The sequence below is a fragment of the Pygoscelis adeliae genome, unplaced genomic scaffold, assembly GCF_000699105.1.
Source record: "Pygoscelis adeliae isolate BGI_AS28 unplaced genomic scaffold, ASM69910v1 Scaffold142, whole genome shotgun sequence".
Classification (NCBI taxonomy): Eukaryota; Metazoa; Chordata; class Aves; order Sphenisciformes; family Spheniscidae; genus Pygoscelis; species Pygoscelis adeliae.
Window position 1 is genome coordinate 202,253 of NW_008824247.1, and position 21,431 is coordinate 223,683.

Genomic DNA, 21,431 nt, shown 5'->3' on the forward strand with positions numbered 1-21,431 from the left:
GCTCGTCTCCCCACTGGCGACCTTTGGGGGAATCCCTTCGTCCCTCCTCGCCTCCCCGGGACGGGTCAGCTTCAGCCCTGCCAGCTCTTTTGGTTGGCACGCAGGTACTGCTTCGCTTAGACTTTAGGAGAAGCTTTAAACTGGTAGGCTGCCACGAAAGGGTCTCCAAAAGGTGACAGGAAAAATAGCGTGTGAGCCCTGTAGCCTTGAATTTGCCTATGCAGGAATCCATACCTCGCTGGGAACTTCCAGTTCCCTTGGGAACAAGGAAGCTTTAAGAAGTTGTTTCCTGATCAGCAGGACTGTTGAGCCTGGGCTGCTGCGGTTGTCTGTCTTTTGTCTCCTGGCCCCTTCTTTCCTCTGTATTCCCTGTGACACACCATATGCACAGGCAGAGTCCCAGTTGCCCTGGGATTAGTTTGAGGTGGCAGGGCTGAGTGGTCAGGCTCTTGTGCCACATGGTCATCGGCAGCAGTTCTGCCTCTTTTCCTTTTTAAGTGAGGAAATCACCTTGGGTCTCCTATCTACCTGAATTCATTCATGATTTATGACACTTGTAGGCATTTGGTTATCGCTGAAACTTTTGCAGTCTTCAAACTTTTTTTTTGGATGGATATAAAAAAAGAAGCTGGTTGGGAGGAAGAAGCTAACAGGCATCATGGTTGTAGAGTTTCCATGAGAAACTAAGGAAGGCACAAAAATGATAAGTGCTGCATTGAAATATGTGCAGTAAAATGTTTGTATTTAGATGGACATATTTGAAACCTTGCGTTGATATGAAGGTCCTGTGAGGGAAGTCTCTCTTTCAGCTGCTCAAATCACTTCTTTTGTTGCAGGCACTTTTAAAAAAATTCTGAATCCCTCTCTGTACTGAGGAGAATATTATGCACAGCTTTATAATATTTGAGATAATATTAGCTGAACTCAAATAAAAGGATTATGTTGACTTCCTGCACAGAAAGTGTTTGTTACTAATTGTCCAAATTGTTTCTATTGCCTAGGGAAAAGTAGATTGTGACTTATTTTTATAAACACACTGGGTTGGTTATAAGAGTTAACTTTCTTTTACTGGAAGTCTGTTATTGTAGGTGTCTTATTTTGTTTATCTGCTTAATTTCTAGGTCCTAAAAGTAGGTAACCATCTATACCAAATACCTGGAACTTTGAAAGTTTTAGTGTCCTAATGCTACATAACGTAATACTGTTATGCTAATGCTGTATCAGCAAATAAATGGGAATACAGTTTACAAGATGTCAACTGTTGAAGATCTGAGTAGCGAACAAAACTTCATTGCACACTGGATGTCTGATACTTCCCGTGCTGGAGTCTTATTAGATCCTAGTTTTACCGGTTTGAAAATCAACAAAGAAAATTTATTATCTGGACCTGAAAACGTCACAGCTTTCCCTGCTGAAGTGTTGCATCTTTCAGACAGCTGTTCTGTAAGTGATGACTCCTTGTGTGAAGAAGAGCCTGGCAGCTCTTGTACACTTCAGCAATATACCACTGAAACATCTTTTCCAGCAGCAGCATATAACGTAGAAGCCTCTAAAACAGACTTTGTCCGTGGTGAAGTGGATGGTCAGAATAAATACAATCACAGCGATCCACTCTTACAAAAGCTTGAACAGGTAAAAGTTCTAGAATTCCTTGACATACACCAATTAAGATTTATTTTGTTTCTGCATATGATTTCTCTTACCTGGAACTAAGCAAACTCTTTGCAACATATAAAACACAGCAAGCTTAAAGAGCAAGTCCGAAGTCACAGTTATGCATGCATAAAAACTGGTGTCCTCATCATGTGCATTTATTGAGAGTCTAACTTCTGTTGTTTTCAGCTGGCACAGGTTCCAGTTTAAAATGAAATTGCATTCAGTGGCAGTGTACTTGTTCTCAAAATCTTTTTACCTGGAAAGGTCCACACAGTTTTACAATGTTCCGTTGTTTCTTCACTTGAAGCTGTGGAAATGGGCTGCTGGTCATTACAGTGGTAGTAGTTCACCACAGATATTCACAACGTGGTGAAGTTGTATGTTCTTGTATCTATAGCAACATCTTCTGTTAGTTCTCAAAGCAGCTATGCACATCCAATACCTGGTTCTATTTAGATGAAGAATTATGTTAGTGTTGAATGTGATGAAGTATCCATGACATTGGGACAAAAAGGCCTGGAATTACAATGCTGTGATATTATTAATTGTTTCTTTTCCCAATGCAAGCATGTCAGTTAATCCACTGTAACTGGCTATATGTTTGCTCATAGCTCTTCCTAATTATAGATATAAATTGCATTAGCTGAAAGTGTTCATAGGCACTTCAATAGATCTTGCTGTTAAGGATTAGAAACTCACTCGCCTCCTTGTCCACTCTGCTGGCAGCTACCCCAGCACAAATCCCTATGTCTGTTCACTCAAGTGGGGTGTGTGGGGATGTGTGTGTGTGTGTGTGAGTCTCTAGAGTAGAATTCCACAACTTACGTGGTGCTACAAAAATTTTCTCCTCTATTTTACATGATAGGAAAATATTTATTCACTTTTTCAGTATTGTCAGCAGTATCAAACAGTGGCTAAATAACAGATATTAGCTGCTTTAATTGTATCTTAAAAGGAATTGTTAAGTCTCCTGTCTTAGAAAGTTATTGACAATCTAATATATTATAAAAAAATAAATCTGATGCTTGCAGTGATGAATGTAGTTTTGGATGCATGAGATTGTTTCAGTTTGGCTTTCTGAGGATATTATCTGAACAGGTAGAAGTATGATTTCTTTAATAAATTAAGTGAAGGGGTTGGAGATGAGACTATAGGTGATCTTTGGATCTCTATCATTTGCTCACAGCTTCTACTTGTATAGTGCCTTACTTCTGTTTTCACTGGAATTTTAAGGGACTACAAGGAGAATTCAAGGGAAATCTTTCTTACCTGCTGTATGACAGGTGCGGTCCTATTGTTGATCTATGGAAGGATTTCATCAGGCCTCCTGTCTTTCCGTTGGAGGAGCTGAAACTAGCACATATGTATGTGTTGGAGATGCAGAGATGGGCATGGTATTGCTGTGGTTTGGTAGGGTACAGAATGCCCTGCCTTCATGTGGCCCTCGAGGCTGGTCTTGAGGCAGGGCCAGGGACTCCTGCTACAGAATAAAATGAAGACTGGATTACTGAATTTAATCAGTATTTTAATTCTTTTTTTCAGGCAGCTTCACGAGTCTTAATGTTCTCCGATGCTCTTCCCCTCTCTTGGTCCTTTGTATCAGTACTGTTCACTGTAACTGAGATCTTGGAAAGCAAAAAAAAAAAAAAACCCCCACACTTTTTCTAAAGCATTGATTATTATGAAGTATTTCACATTTTAATAAAAACACGGCGTAGTAGAAGTTAATGTTAAAAGAGCAGAATTTGAATGTTTTTCCTGTGCAGTAGATATGAGTGTTCTGATCCCTATTGTTTGCAGATTGGTCAATTAAAGACTAGTGGAACTGTTAATTGGGCAAACTGGAAATAGCATGTGCATTCATAGATAGAAAAAAACAAAAATTTCGTTTAGCATAGCATTTCATATTCATAATTTCCTTCATGTTACATTTACCTAATGGAACATCTTTAAAACAAGAAATACTCGTTGTCTTGGTCTTGATGACACTAATCCTGTGGTACATTCTAAGTAAACCTAGCCTCTAATACATTTATTTTTTTGTTTGAAAAGCTGAAGGAATTGCAACAACAGAAACAGGAACAGCTAAAGAAACAACAGATGGAGCAACTTCAAAGGCTAATGGAAGAGCAGCAGAAACTACTTAGCATGGTATCTGGCCAGACAGCAGTTCTTGGTACGTTGAGAAAGCAAGTGTATGACATACTTTGAGTAAACTGAAGAATTTAATCTCATTTTCCAGTTAAAATCTGAAAGTGTATTCAGTGTTCTTCATCTTAAGACTACTCAATTAGTCCAAGATAAATGCTGCATCGCTTCAGTGCCTGAAAGTTGAGTGCTACTGTAGAAGGAACACTATCCTGTTTTTATAAAACGCCAACTGTCATTGTAACTTGATCAATATGTGCTATGATGGGAGACCTTGTTTTGTAGAACATATTTTAAATACAAAAGACTGTAAAAAACCAGTTGCTTTCCTTTCTGATTAGCTGTTTCTCACAGTACTTTTGATTGCTTTAAGCTATCACTGTATTCAAATGAAGTAGTCCCTCCTTGTTTGTGCTCACGCAGCACAGATTTGTTCAGATGATGAACTGAACTAGACGAGGGAGCTGATCTGTATTGAAAAACAAACGCTTGTAACCTGTACCAGTTTTCCAGTCTCGTTTGCTGTGTGCAAAGGGAGGGGACGGTGCTGGGCTGGAAAAAGCTTTTAGAGTTGAGCAGGGGTGTTTTCTCCTGTTGGCAGTATCAGTCCAGCCTGACTTAAATGATTATCTTTCTTTCACTCTGCCTACCTGAGAAAATGAATTTAGGGCTTAGCCTCAGAAGAACAAAATCCAGATTGTCTAATCAGTTATTCTTGATCAGTAACATAAGGATGGAGGCTGGGTGATCAGCCTTGCCCTTCAGTCCCGTTTCTTTTCTCCTGTGGAACAGTGGTGGTGTAATACAAATACAATGACACAGCCATTTTTTTCTTTTAATTTCAAGGCTATACTCTAATGGCTGAAAGTCAAAAGCTAAGACCTGGGCATTCAGCAGGCTTAACAACTTTACACCAATTGCCATCATCTGGGTATCAGAATATCTTTGAAGACAGAGCTTATGCTCCAATTGTTTCTCCACATACACAAGACAGTGATTTTATACAAAAGTTAAACAACAAAGAATGCACCTCATCTTTGAATGCGGACACTTTCAGGAGTGTCTGCCTGTGAGAAACAAGGTCTGGGTGTGCCTCTGAAAATGCAGAATTGTTTGAAAAACGAGGAAGACAAATGTATTACTGGTTAGTCATTTGTAGAAAGATAACTTGGTGTGTGGTGGGGTTTTTTTCCCTTTGTAGTTATTGAACGTAATTTTTCTGCTACTTATTGTGAAGATTTTATACAAGTGTTGGTTTACGTGATTTGTTGGTTGGTTTACTGACAGCTTACAGACCTCAGAGTGTTCCTGTTGATGTCCATGTGAGTTTTGTTAAAAGCAGCATGAGGAAAAAATCAAGTTCTATCTGGATGAAATGCTTGTCTCTTAGGAAAAAGATACAATCTTTACTGCTAAAGCTTATGATAAAGACTGTGAAAATAGCAAATAATGACAGCTGAATTGTTTAAATAATGATAGCTGATTTGTTTGGGCTGAACTGTACCCACATTTTCATATGGCAAATGGAAAACAACAATCTGTCCAGGGATACAGAATGTCTTCAGACCAGCTCTGTTGTGAGGATTAGTAACTGAACTGGAATTAGGAGTCAAGATGGGTTGACAAAGAGATCCCATCATGTAACTAAAAATTATTTGTACATCAGAAGGAATGCACTGGAGTTCTTTATCCTTCCTCCTCTTCTCAGTTTTACTATTGGCACTAGCATGACTACTGCACTGCTATGACTGGAATAGTGGTTTTGGTTTTAATGTAGCAACTAAAGGTTGCTGAAAACCTGTAGAGGTTTTGGGGAAAAGGTATGAGATTGCATTTCATCATACTTCATATCAGCTTTAAAGCTTTTAATCAGAGGGCTTGGTCTAAGAAGATGTGAAAGGATAAATTGATCTTAATTTATACATATATACATGGGGAAAGAGAATTTTGATAAGAGAGCTCTTCAGTAAAGCAGAAATCCAAATTTGTTCAGTTATTTTATTTTTAAGCTATAAATTAACAATAGCAAAGAAGATGAACAATCAGAATGGGTTATTTAAGGTCTGTGGAAAATTTTTAATACATAATTGGATGTTCCTTTAAAAGAAAGCTCAAATTCGAATAATAATCAACTTGGGGAAATCTTGGGACTATTTTATGTAGGAATTCAGGCTACATTACCATGAAGCTCCCTTCTGGTTTTAATCTGACCTGAATGCTGCGTAAAGTATGAACTGAAAACTGATTTGTTGTTGGGGAGGAAAAAAAAAGTCTATTCATTTCATAGGAAAATACATGTGGTGTCCAGAACAAAAGATGGAAGTATTAACGGAGAGTGAAGATCATCACATTGATCCTTTATGTGTGGAAAGCTCGGATCTCTCTGAAAAGTCCAGTGGAGGAAAACATTTGTGGACTAATACAGAGGAAAGGTAATTCAGACCATTATTAGGCAGTTTTTATCAAATATAGAACATAGAATCATAGAATAGTTTGGGTTGGAAGGGACCTCTAAAGGTCATCTAGTCCAACCCCCCTGCCCTGGGCAGGGACATCTTCAACTAGATCAGGTTGCTCAGAGCCCCGTCCAACCCGACCTTGAACGTTTCCAGGGATGGGGCACCCACCACCTCTCTGGGCAACCTGTGCCAGTGTTTCACCACCCTCGGTGTAAAAAATTTCTTTCTTAAAGAAGTAGTAATCTAAATCTACCCCCCTTTAGTTTAAAGCCATTCCCCCTTGTCCTGTCGCAACAGGCCCTGCTAAAAAGTTTGCCACCATCTTTTTGATAAGCCCCCTTTAAGTACCGATAGGCTGCAAGAAGGTCTCCCCGAAGCCTTCTCTTCTCCAGGCTGAACAACCCCAACTCTCTCAGCCTTTCTTCATAGCAGAGGTCTTCCATCCCCCTGATCATTTTCGTGGCCCTCCTCTGGACCCACTCCAACAGGTCCGTGTCTTTCTTCTGCTGAGGGCTCCAGAGCTGGACGCAGTACTCCAGGTAGGGTCTCACCAGAGCAGAGGAGAGGGGCAGAATCCCCTCCCTCGACCTGCTGGCCACGCTTCTTTGGATGCAGCCCAGGATACGACTGGCCTTCTGGGCTGCGAGCGCACATTGCTGGCTCATGTCCAGCTTTTCATCCACCAGTACCCCCAAGTCCTTCTCGGCAGGGCTGCTCTCAATCCCTTCATCCCCCAGCCTGTATTGATACTGGGGGTTGCCCTGACCCAGGTGCAGGACCTTGCCCTTGGCCTTGTTAAGCCTCATGAGGTTCACACAGGCAACCTGTTCTTGAGCTTGTCCAGGTCCCTCTGGATGGCATCCCGTCCCTCTGGCGTGTCGACCACACCACTCAGCTTGGTGTCATCTGCAAACTTGCTGAGGGTGCACTCGATCCCACTGTCGGATCCCACATGAGTTTGGTTGAATTCTGAGTCCTGTTTGAAAGAGTCTGATATTCTCAATTTGTACAGCTTTCTCAACCAAGGTTTCCATTTTGCTAGGTACTGTGGAGACCTGTAGTAAGAGAGGCTCTAGCTTGAAATTGTTTATGCTGTGAAAGATGTGATGATGTGTATTGGCTGAAGAGGTGTGTGCAGCCTGGGGTAATGATAGTTTAGAAGCACATTTTAGTATAGGCTTAATATATAAGCAGTTATAATTACTGTTCCCAATTTGATTTATTACAACCTCCTATCCACTGTTATGTGGTGAAAGTAGTAATGTGAAGGAGGAGTGTAAGTCTGTGACTTTTTAGTTTATTACCAGGAGTTATGTTTGTTTAAACATCTGTATATGGCTAAGAAGTAATAAATAGTGCTTGTGGCAGAAGCCTTCTCATGTATGGTAAAAGCTTTGTTTAAGGAGTTGGTAGAATAAAAGTAGTGGTTGGCATTGTTATAAAGCTCTGCCCTGTCTGCCGAGTCATCACAAAGACAAGAAATACTTGTTCCAGGTTGTGGTGTGTGGAGCCCAGCCAGCGACTAAGCACCCACCCAGTCACTTGCTCACTTTGTCCCCCAGAGCAGAATGGGAGAGGGTATTGGAGGAGAAAACTCGAGAAAACTTGTGGGTTGAGATAAAAGCAGTTTAATAAGTAAAGGAGGGAGGGGGAAAAAAAACCCCAAGTGATGCAAAGGGTGTCACTCTACACCTCCCACAAGCAGACTGATGCCTACTTGGTCTTTGAGCAACAGCTACTTTTGGAAGACCAAGCCCCCAGTTTTTACTGCTGGACACGATGTTGTAAGGCATGGAATATCGCTTTGGTCAGTTCGGGTCAGCTGTACTGGCTGTGTCCCCTCTCAGCCTCTTGCCCACCCCAGCCCACTTGCTGGGGCTGGGGGAGCAGCACAAAAAACCAAAGAAAGCTTTGATGCTGTGCAGGCACTGTTCAGTAATAGCTAAAACATTGGTGTGTTATCAACACTGTTGTAGTCGCAAATCGAAAACAGAGCACCATAAGGACTGTGATGAAGAAAGCTCACTCCATCCCAGCCAGACCCAGGGCTGTGAAGGAGGAGGAGTATCAAAGGGTGAGATAAGGAACACAATCTCAGCAGCATTACTGAGTGGGAAGGTGATACTGTAGAAATTGGCAGTATGACTAAAATAGGAAAGAAAGTTTGGTGGTCTGGGCAGAAGAAAGGGTCATTGAGAAAAGCAATGAAAGAAGAAACAGCAAAACCTGCATACAGTATCTTTTAGATATGTGTATTAACCATAGCAGGGATTCGATAAACCATTTCTCAAAAGATAAACAGCTAGTGTTATAACATACTTCTCAGATTATCTTTTACATTTAATGACCAAATTACCTCATAATTTGTCATCTTTTATGTAATTACACTTAGGTCTTTGAATAGCAGTGAACTTAAACATAGTTATAGGAATGTAAGACTTGATTTTTTTTTTTATTTTTTTTTTAAATTACACTAGACCTATTAAAGCTGCGATTCAGGAAAAGAAACAGACATTTGAAGAATTCCTGGAAGAACAGATACAACTAGAAGAGCAGCGTCTGGAGCAAAACCAGAAGTTACAGGTTATTTACTTTTTTAAACTTTATTGTTCTTTATATAGTGCCAAGATGCAATAGGTGCTTTAAAAACGTACAAGGAAGATTCTAGCAGCAAAAGATAACACTGAATGCAATATTCATGTTTTTAAAAATAAAACAATAAGCCCCAAATATTTCACTTGTTTAAGATGTCTTTAGAAATCCAGTAGAAATGTACTGTATAAATTCCTACTCATATGTGGGGTTCATTTGAAGAAATCTTCAAACTGTGTAAGGGGCATTTTAACATTGTGTGTTTGTGTTTTTGTTTGCCCCTTTTCAGGAGACAAATGGATCAGCCATTCAAAAACCAGTGATCAAACGACCCTTCCTGAAAAGAGGAGAAGGCTTAACAAGATTTAGTAATGCCAAATCTAAAATTACAAAACTTGGAGAAAACACCCCAAAACTTCAACAAAGGGCTTCAGATGACAGAAATGTTATTAAAGTGGACAGATCACAAATACAAAAGAAAACTATGCCTCCTGGCAAAGAACGGGTTTCTGAGAACCCTTTTGCACCATGTAAAAAATATTACCACCCTGATAAAGCAAAACATTGCCCTGTTCAGAAGAACCTGGTACTCAGGAATCACAATGGAAAAAATATCTCGCCATTAGAAACAAGAATGCAACCAGGGAAAAATCATGATGGACAGATGAGAGATTCTTTCCCATCAGAAACTAACAACAAAATAGAAAATAAAGAGAACGTAGTAGAATTTGCTAAGTCTAACACTGGCAAAATTGGAAACAAATTACCTGGCACAGAAAAGCCTCGGTTGTCTCATGAGCTGGCCAGTGCCTCTTCTAATTCTAAATGTCCTATAGGTCACCCTGTAAAAGATCCAGAACTGTCTTTTGAAGTTTCATTTCAGAATAAGCTGGAAAACTGGGAAAAAGAAAAAGAAAAAGAGAATCTAGAATTAGATGAATTTTTGTTTCTAGAACAAGCTGCAGATGAAATATCTTTCTCAAGTAATTCCTCATTTGTGCAAAGGATCTTAGATCAAGATCAGCAAACTTTAAAAGGCCGTAGAATGTCTTCTACCCCTATCAAGGCAAAACAGCAGCAAGTAAAGGCGCTGGCTGTTGAACTTATAAATAAGAAAAATAAAAAGGCAGACTGTATGACACAGGGAAATATAAATGGTAGAGCAGTTATGCATACAGTCTCAAATTCAGGAGCAGCTTTTATAATGAAGGATCCACTGAATAAAACGGACAGTGTAATATTTTCAGCTGCTTCAATGGCAGCAGCTCCTGCTTTAAAAAGTAATCAATGGATTATAAATGAAGATGAGAGTGAGGGCAATGGTGATACTACTACAGATTCTGAGAGTGAATTTGAGACCACATTAAAGCGTGAAAATGAAGATGCTAAGACATCCTTTATGAGCCATAGAGAAAGTGATCCAGAATTTTTTGATTATAGAGGTTCTGTTACAGACACCAGCAAAGAAAGCAAAAATGGAGATGCTGACCTTGGCTTGTCAGACAAAGATGGCAGTGCACTGTCAAAGCAAAAGATTAGAAAAGCTTCAGACCATCAGAGAAGCATGTCTTGTATAAGTAGGAGTAAGTTTGAGTTTGATGATGAAAGAACATGGAGTGATCTTGATGAAAATTATGTTAACAGTGATTTACCTGAAAAATATACTAAAATACCTTTACAGACGGACTTTTCCAATAAGAATGATACAACTGTCCCAGATAAAGCAATAAAGAGAAAAGTGGCCTCAAAGAGGGGAGATGAAATGTCCAAAGAGTCTGCAGTGGACAGTGATTCAAATGGACCTCCTGTATCAAACCTGATGATGAAACTATTTCCTTCACTGAAACCGAAACAGAAGGCAGGCTGTCATTCAGAGCGTGAAATCAAATCAAATGTGGAACAGGAGCCAGGAGATGAGAGAACAGCAACTGGTAGGAAATGTTGAAGAAGACATATATTACAAGTCTTTCCTCCTAACACTTAAGCCGCAACCTGACATTACACCAAAGGGTGTAAGTACAGACTTCTGCTGCAGGGAATGGCCCTATTCTCACCTTTCATCTCCTCTCCTGGTTGCATGTCTGATGTCAGATCTAACAGTTATGCAGCTTGCAGTATGAGTACGATCAGTGAAAACTTCATTTTTTTTTTTTTTTTTTAAATTTTTTTCTTTTCCTGGAGGCTAGTTTTCTGTCAGACCAGTTCATTGAACTAAACGTGATCTGGAGCTGCCTGATCACTGTTTCCAAACCAAGGAGAGTGTCAAAGGCATGCCAAAAATGAAGTGGTACCTCCCTTCCCAGTGACAGCGTGTATTTACACCACGGTAGGGTAATGCTATGCACTGTTAGGTTAGCTTGTTCCTCTTACAAGGAGGCAGCAGCCCTGCCTGTATTTTCTGACAGTAGTATAGTATCTAGAGAATTCACGTGGAATATGGGAAACATGGATTCATTTTTCTGCTTTGCCCAAGTTGATTTCGACCATATGGTTATAGTCTGGGGAAGGATTGCCCCTAAAAGCTCCTGTTGAAGCTGTTGCATTTATGTGAGATCATTAAAAATGCACTTGTTCAGTGAAAGCATGATGGCATAGCCTGGCATTTAAATCTCTTCTCTGTAAGGCGGCGAGATCTTGATTTCGAACTCTGCTCCAATGAGTGTTTAGGATTTTGTTCAGGTTTTTATGAGAAGTTCATGTGAAAGCTGCTACTTCTGCTTATTGTTTTGTGGAGAATTGATTTTGTAGGGTTGTCTAACGATGCCTGCTGATGTTGGTCTCAGGAAGAGGGGTAGGGTTTTTTACTGAATCTCAGAGCACTTAAGGGTGAATGAGGCAACTACCTACACTGCAACATCAGTATCTAGGCTCTTCTCTTGCATACTCAGAAGTGGACTATTAAAACCCTGGGAGTGTTAAGTAGTGACTGAACAGGCAACTGGGATGGCAAAAAAGCCCACAGATCCTGTTATTGGCCTCTGCAATAGTTTTCACATCGGTGATAGGTGTGAGCAGACTTTGTTGTGAATGAAACTTGGAAAAACTTACAACCATAAACTTTCCTGTTTGATGCTTGGCCCTTATACCTTCATTTAATTTCTCTAGCTTGATGTGAAGTCCTTCACGTTCCAATTCCTAATATATATTTAGTTCTACAAAGATGATAGATATATACCTCAATATTTGAGGTATTTGAGTAAATAGTGCAGAGTGCTTTAAAATGTCACTTCTGTGTTATTTGAATAGTAGAAATTTTTTGCAATACTACTACTATCTCTCAAATAGTATCACTTGATTTTTTTTTAACTGGTGTGTGGTAATTGTTTACTTCAGTCTTATGGATGCTGCTCAGATAACTTGCATCTGGTTGTTCTTTGACAGGAAACACTGTTCCTTCCCAGGTACTGAGAGAGAGACTCACTGAATTGGAAACTGAAATAGAGAGATTCAGAGCTGAAAACACAACTCTGACTAAACTCCGTGAAGAAAGAGAGCATGCCTTGGCAAATATCAGGTAATTTTTAATTGAAACATTTTGGTGCATTCACTTACATAGTATGTTCCAGGCGATCATAATGTCCAGTTACCAACAGCACAGATAAATAATTGGTGTGTTTCAGCTACGGTGGAGACATAGGTCAAGAAACTGGTTGTTGCTCTATGTATATAGTAAACTAATTATTACTCACACACAAATTACAACATTAAGAACCCCTGCTAGTTTAATATGATATCCTTAAAGGCTATACTTGGGAGAATTTGTATACTTTTGTTCTGAGTGATAACACAGTCCTTAAATTGGTCTTGCAAAATTGATCTTCATGCTAAGATGATTGATGCTCTTCCTTTGGATTGAATGTTTGTGAGTACAAGCTGAGAATATTTTCATTTGAACTGGGGGACTTATAAGCGACATACGGAGCAGAATAATTATCTCTGGTGACTTAAATGTGGCACACCTATTCCTACCAAAGTCACTTTTGTTTTGTTTGGAAACAGTATCATGTTGTTGGCTAATGTTTGATTTGTGACCTCCTGCTGTTAGCAGATTCTTTTTCCCTGTGCTTTTGGGGGAATGGTGTTCTGCTGCTTTGAAGAATGTTGGAAGATTTTAGCCAAAGCTTTGTTAAATTCAGGATAACTTCTGTGACTGGAAGATATAAAAATAGAAATTGTTGGACTTCAGACACTAGCTGTGTGACAATTCTTACTCCTTAAATAAGTAATACCATTTATAGGTAAGTCTTCCTGGGGGTAACAGATGCTGGATTGGAATCGATGACCACAAAATTCAGTGTCTTCATTTTCTTCCTTAAAATCCAGATTTTAAAGTAGTTTTGGGTTAAAACAACAAGTTTGTTTCGTAATTATAGGAAAGAAATTGCAGACTTTCAACAGCAGAAAGCCCAAGAACTGGCTGAAATAGAAGAATATAAAAAAAAGGAAATGAAAAAACTGCAAAAGGAGCGTAAAGTTTTTGAAAAATATACCACAGAAGCTAGAGCAATTCCAGATAAAAAAGAACGTGATGAAATTCAGGTATAAAAATATATTATTCTTCTGGTCCACACAGGAAACTTAAATTAATTTAAAGGCAGTCGAGAACTAAATTCTAACTTAGTTGAAAGGTTGCAAGTGATTTCAAGATGGGAACTTTTAGTAGACATGGCCTAATTGAGGAAGGAACTACAGTCTTCACAATGTTGTTTGATGGTTTTAAGGCAAAAACCCCTGATGAGCAAATCTTTTTGTCACGTTTCCATACTAAACTGCTCATAACTATGGTAGAATGATCTTCAACTTTGATACAAAATTACTGTAGTTAATATTAAGTTATAAGTTTTTATTCATAGCAGTAGATCAAAATGCAAACTAGAACTGTACTTGAGTTTTATTCTGTAACTGTTGTACAGTAAACGTAGTAGTCTTTTACAATTTTCAAAGTTACCTAAAGACCTACAAGTAAGAACAAAATGTATCAGAGATGTAAGAAACAAGATCTGTTTGTTCCTTCATTGTCAGGATGTACGGTACATGAGATGTACAGACAAGTTGTATTAAACATCACACGTGGATTTCCCTCCTCCTTCCCTACAAATTTTCCTTACATAACTTCAACAGATTGAAGTAACGCTTGCTAAACTGGCTAGGCAGACTCACACGTGTGTTCTGTGATTGTGCCCTCCCTGTTTTCCTGTGCCAAGATTTTTTGAAGGGTCCTCTCAAGGGCAGCCTTAAAGATTTCATGTTTCTGTCTCAAGTGTATTTGTACTGGCCAATCTACGAACTGTAAAGGATGCCAAGAGGGCAATAAAGACACTTCCTGTGACTGAAGTTGAGCTTTAAGTTGGTAGTCTAAAGTAAATAATATCTCTTTCAGGAAGAAAACTTCTACCTTTCACCCTCTGCCCCATTAAGCTGATCTTGTTTTTTTGCCACTCTTCTGCTTTTTTGTGTGTTTGTATTTCTATTAGAACATTAAAATCTTTTAATGTATTAAAAAATGAAAGCCCTTCAATTTATAAACATGCATTTTTCTAAGGCTTTAAAACAGCAGATTGCAGAGTTACAGGAAGATTTAAAACGAAAAGAGGCAAAATGGTCAACCACCCATCGACGCCTGAAAGATCAAATAGAAGCTTTAGTAAATGAGAATACGGAGCTAAAAGAGGAAGTCAGAATTATGGAGAGGTTTCGCCTGGAAGCCTGGAAGAAAGTAGAAGCTGCTGGAAGCAAGAGGAAAATAGAAAATTCTGGGATGACTCTGAAAAGAGCAGAATCTGTAAGTTATTAATCTTGGTGTGTTAAATTCAGCTGTGTGAATACTCTTGCATTTTGGATCATAAACTTGGAATCCAATAGCTACAACTTCGATGTTTACTTTTAATTTACTAATCTTGGGACTCCACTAGTGGTGACAGACACAGAATTTTGTTAACGTCACATTCTCTCCAAATGTGAATGTTTGCAACGTGCAGCATCCATTCTGTTGAGGAACTCACCTTAGAAATTCAAAATGAAACAATTATAAGAGAAAAATCATAGATGGGATCTAACCTGGGAACCTCTGCACCTTAAGGATCAGCCATGCGTACCAGGCAGTTCACCATTGTCTAGTTATATTTAGTTTTGAAACTGTAACTATTTTTCTAGATTGCTTGCACCACATTAACATTCTGTAGTTGTTGGTAGCGAGGCAGCAGACAGAGGAAGAGTTGTAAAGTATAGCTTGGGCTACATCACACAAGCCCGTCGCTGACTAAATCTCAAAAATGTAGTTTGTGCAGAAAGCTTCCAGTAAATTTCATGTCACATGGTGTATAAATTTTGTTGCTGCTCTATGAACAGTTGTGAATAAATGTCACGTAAACCACAAATAACTTACTTTCTTACTTTCTTTCTTTTAGTGTCTACCAAATAGAGGCCCAAAAAGTCAAACCGCATCTCTGCTTCTTCCAGTACAGAAGTGCAGCAAGATAAATGGCAAAAGTTATTCACAGGCAAAAGGTATAAATGTTGGTCTAATCAGAGAATTCTGTTAACTCTTTGAAAGAAAATTGACGTGGATTTTTGCTTTTATTGAAAGGAGTGCATCAGCACCTAAAAAGTAGATAGAGAATAGTTGTAATGGACTTGAGTGTATGGAAAAATACCTCCCAGGGTAAGATTCTGGAGAAAGCTGCCGTGAGACCGTTCTCAGAGTGAAGATGCTTCTGGTCGTGTTTGGTGATCTGGAGCATACCAGAAGCTGCGTTCTGTAATCCAAAATGGCATTCATCAGTGATGTTCTCCAAGTTGCAGATGTTGATTAGATGACTATGTTGATAGCATCAGAATTGCTGTGTCTCTTCAGAACCTTGTTACCAGGAGCTGTAACCCTATGGGCAATGCCATACCAGGTGTTCCTTGTTCACAGTTATGAGCAAATGCTGTTGGCAGCTATACCCCTTCCTAATGAATAATCACAGATGGAAAGTAACTGGAGGGTACTTTTTTGACACCTCTGGCAGCTCAAGCAACCATCGTGTTACCTGTTAGGGGAGTGCGTTCCAGAATTGAAGCCCTTGCCAGTTTTATTTTGGCTGGTGTGCTAGGAGAGACATGGGCAAGGTCTGCCAATCAGGTCCTGTTAAAAGGTTACATCAGCCTTCCTTTATTCGTTGTAAGGCATAACTAAAAATGTTGCCTAGATTCCTGGGGGGGAATCCTTTGTAAATCTACAGAAATGAAATGGGAGAGAAAGGGCAAGTATTGTGCCTGTTGCAATGATTCTTCAGTTGTAGCTTCTTGCTGACACATGAAGCAATGACATACCTGAAGGATCTGGTTTATGCCGATTCTTTTCATAAACATACTGCTTTCAGTTTCTATTGCACTTAAATGTGGGTGTCTTGTACACCTTGACCTCATATATAATTATAACACTTAAACTGTACTTAAAGTTAATTTGAACAGTAAAATTAATTACATGTATCTGAGTAGGAAAGCTTTCTAGAACACCTGCATCAGCAGCTGCTAATGACAGAAGCAACTCTGAGACAATGACGGCACTGGAAGATTCTTCTAGGACTTTTATGGTAGTAAGTCCTGTATCTTGATTTGATTTTTAAGGGAGAGGAAAAAGCCTAAAATAAAACAATAGTTACTTGTACTTAAATGAGTATCTGGAGGGTGACTGGCGAAGCTGTTGACTCACCTTCTTATGTTCAACTGCAATTTTATTGTCATATCAGAAAATGGCTAAGAAGTAGTCAATGCAGGGTGTTTTACCTGTGTCTAGTAGTTGCAACATTCTTTGACTGAGGAAAGAAAATGAAATAATAATATCCCGCTCCCTTGGATTTTGCAAAATGTCTTCCCTTTTGAGAGAGGGGAAAAAGATGGATGTTTATATGCTCCATGTATATAGGGCAACCGTGCAAGAACCTTGTAAACAGTTGAATTAATTCTTACATTAATTGCTGTAGGTAGCATTCAGGTTTTATGAAACTTCATCAGCTGTTTCATACCTTGACATGGATGACTTAAGGCAGTTGAGCACCATGCTAGAACACACCGCTAAATTCCACTCTAGTCCGGGCTACAGCGGACCACAGACAACCAATTACTACTGAGTCTCAGTCTGTCTTACCACTTGAATTACACTAGGAGTTGCATAAAACCCAGGTTGTGTTTATGCCTTCCTATACTACTCTTCCTCCCCTGATGCTCCTTGTTTTCTAAAATACCTGTCAGCCTAGGAAAAAAACATGTATAAAGACAAAGGTTGATTTCAGTTTATGCTTAGATTATCGTTGTCACTTCAGGACAGCTCTCCTAATGAAGCTCATGTGTCGCTACAATCTGGACCTGCGTATACAGACAGTGAAGAGATACAGAGAGAAACCGCTTATCCTGATGGAAAGGTAAAATGAGAGCTCGGCACTCTGAAATTCCACAAGACAGCTGTTGTGAAAGAGGACCGAGTATGTGAGTGTGATGGCTCAATACTGACCTCTCTGTAACGTATTCATTAGGTTGAAAAGGTTCTGAAAAATGGCTGTCACCTCATATTTTTTCCCAATGGGACGTGGAAAAAAGTGGGTTCTGATGGGAAGACTGTAACTATAACCTTCTTCAATGGCGATGTGAAGCAGGTTATGCCTGATCAAACAGTGGTATGTATCCTACATCTTCTGCGCTTTTCTAGAAATACTTATTCATGCGCACGTGTACACACACACACATAAAATTTCTCACTAGTTAAATCTCAACTGTTTTCTGCAGATTTATTATTATGCTGATGCTAAGACTACACATACTACATACTCTGATGGCTTAGAGGTCTTGCATTTTTCAAATGGACAAATAGGTAAAGAAATCATCCAACCCAACCAACCCTCAAAATTGCTGCCCATATGTATACTTGTATTTATGTAATAAGCATATTGCCTCAAAATACATTTCAGAGAAGCATTATCCTGATGGCAAGAAAGAAATTACTTTCCCTGATCAAACTATCAAAAACTTATTTACGGATGGGGAAGAAGAGAGTATCTTTCCAGATGGTACTATTGTTCGTATTCAGCGGTAAGCTTTACCTTTTCAGGTACCTTAGACTGTTGATGGGAAAGTAGCAGTTAGGGCTCACTGGTAGAGGCAGTATAGGGTGACACATCTATTTCTAGAAGCTTACATTTGAACGTACTGTACTGTCAACATGTATTTACTGCTTGAAATTTCTGGGTTTTTTTTTTTCCTGTAGCTTGGAGGAGACATAAAGACTGTGTATTTTCTCATACCCTAACCTGAGAGATTTTTCAGATTTGTCGATAATTCTAGAGAACATGCAAGAACCTAGTTGGTGCGGGAAGCAGGTCTGACATCCGAACTGACAGCGCTCAAAACATTGTTTTAAACTTTTCTTGGACTGTTGCAGCAGTAGATTTAGTGCAAAGAAAGTGCGGTAGATGCTCTCAAGTCTAAAGAAGTTATGTCAGTTTTGCAGAAACAGATTTTTTGAGCACCAACCAGCTGGGATGATATTTAACAAAACAGGCTTTTCACAAACACTGTCTTTTTGAAGTTCTTCCTTCATTTAGGCTTGCATATTTAAAGTTTGTTCTGAGATTAAGCTTAAGCCTATGTATAGTCCTTACAATGTTTTTGTTTGTTTTTTTAAACACTTATATACACTTATTTAATGCAGAGATGGAAGCAAAACTATAGAGTTTAATAATGGCCAGAGAGAACTACACACATCACAGTTCAAGAGACGGGAGTATCCAGATGGTACTGTCAAGACTGTGTACATGAATGGACAGCAGGAAACAAAGTACGTCTCTGGGAGAGTAAGAGTAAAGGACAAGGACGGTAATATTATCGTGGACACCAAGTTGTAGGTAATGTCAAAACCGTTGGAAGTGTTAGCACATCAGCAAAAGTAATGTACATTCCTGTAAACAAGAAGAGAAACCCCTTTAAGCTTGTGTATATATTGTTTATAGTTTTCCTGAAATAAATTTATTTTTCAGTGGGTGTTACTACATGAGAGCTTTTTCTAATTTTTGCCCACTTCTACTTCTAAGAAGCAGTTTATTGATTCAGTATTCTGTCATGTGTGGTTTAAAGGGTGTTTTTTTAATCAGCTGTCAGTGAAAATTCGTCAAACAGCTGTAGATTACCTTATTTTAGACATCTTAGAGAAGGTTCCTCAATCCGAGGTAAAAGGTTGTGCTGTTGGAACCCCTGCTGTGGTGAAATACAGCAGGCGGCCAGATTTAAGAGTCTGGGTATCAGTTTACTTATTGCTTGACTTCAAAGAGTAAATGAATGGCAGCATTCCTTTTTGGTTAGCCTTAGGCTATTCTTTTTCCTTCATAATCTTATTTTTTTTTCTTAATCTCACAGCTAGGAGGCAATAGCATTAGCAGACCCCAAACTCTGTTCTGTAAACTGCTCTTCTGTATTTGTAAGACTAGGACAGATGAGACTGTGGGACAGGTTAATTCTCTAGTCTACTCAGGCATGTGGGAGGAAGCACCAGTCGTCAACAAAGGTCATCTCATCCAATTCTTCCACCTAACAGGCATTTTTAAGCAGACTTGTCTTTAAAATTCTGCAGTATCTACAAGCAAAGTGGTACTGCTGGCATGTCTGCTCTAACTCTCCATTGTAGTGGATGCTGAAAAATTTGTTTCATTCTCTTGCACAGCAGAAGATACTCATTTCACTCACTTTCTTCCCCTTGTCCCCCCCGCCCCCCTTTCTCTTCAGCGAAAGCAAGCTCTGTAGTTACTGTGCCTGTGCCCTTTTTTACTCAAGGGGTAAATCAACTTGCAGTAGTGGGAACTATGCTCACTCACAGTTAAGTTGCTCGAGTGGGTGGATAGGCATGTCCTGGCCTCTCTGGCAATCTTAAACAGCAGCTCTTACGTAATTCAGAGCTACTCCCTTTTCAAGATGGTTGATAAACAACTGTCCTTATTTTCATTTAAAAAAAAAAAACAAAAACAAACACATTTTGAAGATGAGCACATGACAGCTCTATAGGGTATTTGCAACAGCATATAGCACGTCTGCTTAATACCAGAATATGTACTAAAACTCTGAAAGAATCCTTCCACTGCTAGTATAAATGGGCAAGCCACCCTCGTAGCATGCCTGAGCAACACTACTGAGAGCAGTTTTGTACACTTGTTTTCTTGTCATCTTGAGGGAAGAGACATGCAGAAGGTTATGTGCGAATGTGCACAAACATGGGAACAAACAGAACCACAGAAGGTTCCCTCTGAACATTAAGAAACGCTTTTTTACTGTGAGGGTGACTAGGCACTGGCACAGGTAGCCCAGAGAGGGTGTGGAGTCTTCATCGTGTATGTCTTTTCCTTGATAATCTAGACAAAATTCTTCATGGGGAGACTGAAAGGGGTTGAACTTTAAATGTAAAGAATATACTACACTAGTACAATGAAGAGACATCCAAAGAAACCTTACATAGTATAGCAGTAAAGGAAAACAAGCTTTTCAATGCATGCTGAGCAAGCTCGTATTTATTCCAACGCTTTCAAATGAACACTGCAGCTCCAGGAGTAGGAAGGAGGTGCAAGGACACTCAAAACACATCCATCTCATCATGACTGAAAACAGAAAACACGGCAGCAATGCAAACATGTTCCAGAACAAAGGTAGTAACACTCCCCCACCCGCAACTGTTCATTCCTGATCCCAGACTCTGGTACTGGAGAAGTCTGTCACCAAATATGCCTGAAACATAAACAAGAGTTACACCACAGTAATAAAACTATCATCTTCCCTCCAAGTATTCTAACAAGATACTGGAACAAGTGTGCCCAGCATCAGCTTTTTATCTATTTCTTTACTACTATACATTAATTCCATCTACTCTTATGAAAAGGATTATCGCAGAATAATACTTAAGGTCCTAAGGTCAAGAGACTGAGGTGTGAATATATAGCTTCACTAGTTCAAGATCCAAAAGTGTTGGGAACATTATCTATAAACATAGATTAGAAGAGTGCTTATTAAATGGGAGGGAAAAGGACTACTTAACACAGAGTTGGCCAAGAAATCTGAAAATCCAAGTCTCCAATATTCTCTGTAGACAACACATACTATAAAGCTTTTCATTTAAAATATTCCATGTTTGACTAGATGTATGGACATCCACATGTTATCATGGATCTGCCTGAGAACCTCTGGCACAGGACATTGAGATCAAATGCTGAAAATTAAGAAAAACAATTAATTTTGATTGTTTGGGCGGAGTACACTGCCACACATCTACAAGTTACCTTCTTCAGTTGCAAGCAGCAAAAGCTCTTTCTGTTACATCGCCTTAGGGCTCTTTGTTTCAGTACCTGTTAGTTCTTAAAGCTATACTGTGGGCTTCAGTAATGTGTATGTAAAGAAATTAATTTTCTTAACAGCATTTTATTAAGAGTGGAGAGAAGGGATTTTTTTTTTTAAATAAACTCTAGTTGTCAACATTACTGACAGTTAAGGCTGCTTAAAACTTCTGAAGTCATACCTTTGTAATGGTATGATTTTGTAGTTCATATTCGCTGTACTTACACG

At 39.2% G+C, this 21,431-nt stretch overlaps 1 protein-coding gene across 1 annotated transcript; it reads left to right on the plus strand.

Annotated features, from left to right (window-relative positions):
- The first annotated feature begins 1,154 nt into the window (after positions 1-1,154).
- CENPJ (centromere protein J) lies at positions 1,155-18,871 on the plus strand. The gene is given in 17 exon segments (XM_009335260.1): positions 1,155-1,632; positions 3,709-3,832; positions 4,651-4,847; positions 4,849-4,885; positions 6,092-6,236; positions 8,741-8,846; positions 9,145-10,786; positions 12,237-12,369; positions 13,229-13,394; positions 14,398-14,637; positions 15,263-15,362; positions 16,338-16,435; positions 17,162-17,260; positions 17,372-17,512; positions 17,622-17,706; positions 17,804-17,924; positions 18,544-18,871. Coding segments are annotated over 17 exon segments (4,053 nt in total). The 5' UTR covers positions 1,155-1,206; the 3' UTR covers positions 18,737-18,871.
- Positions 18,872-21,431: the final 2,560 nt, after the last annotated feature.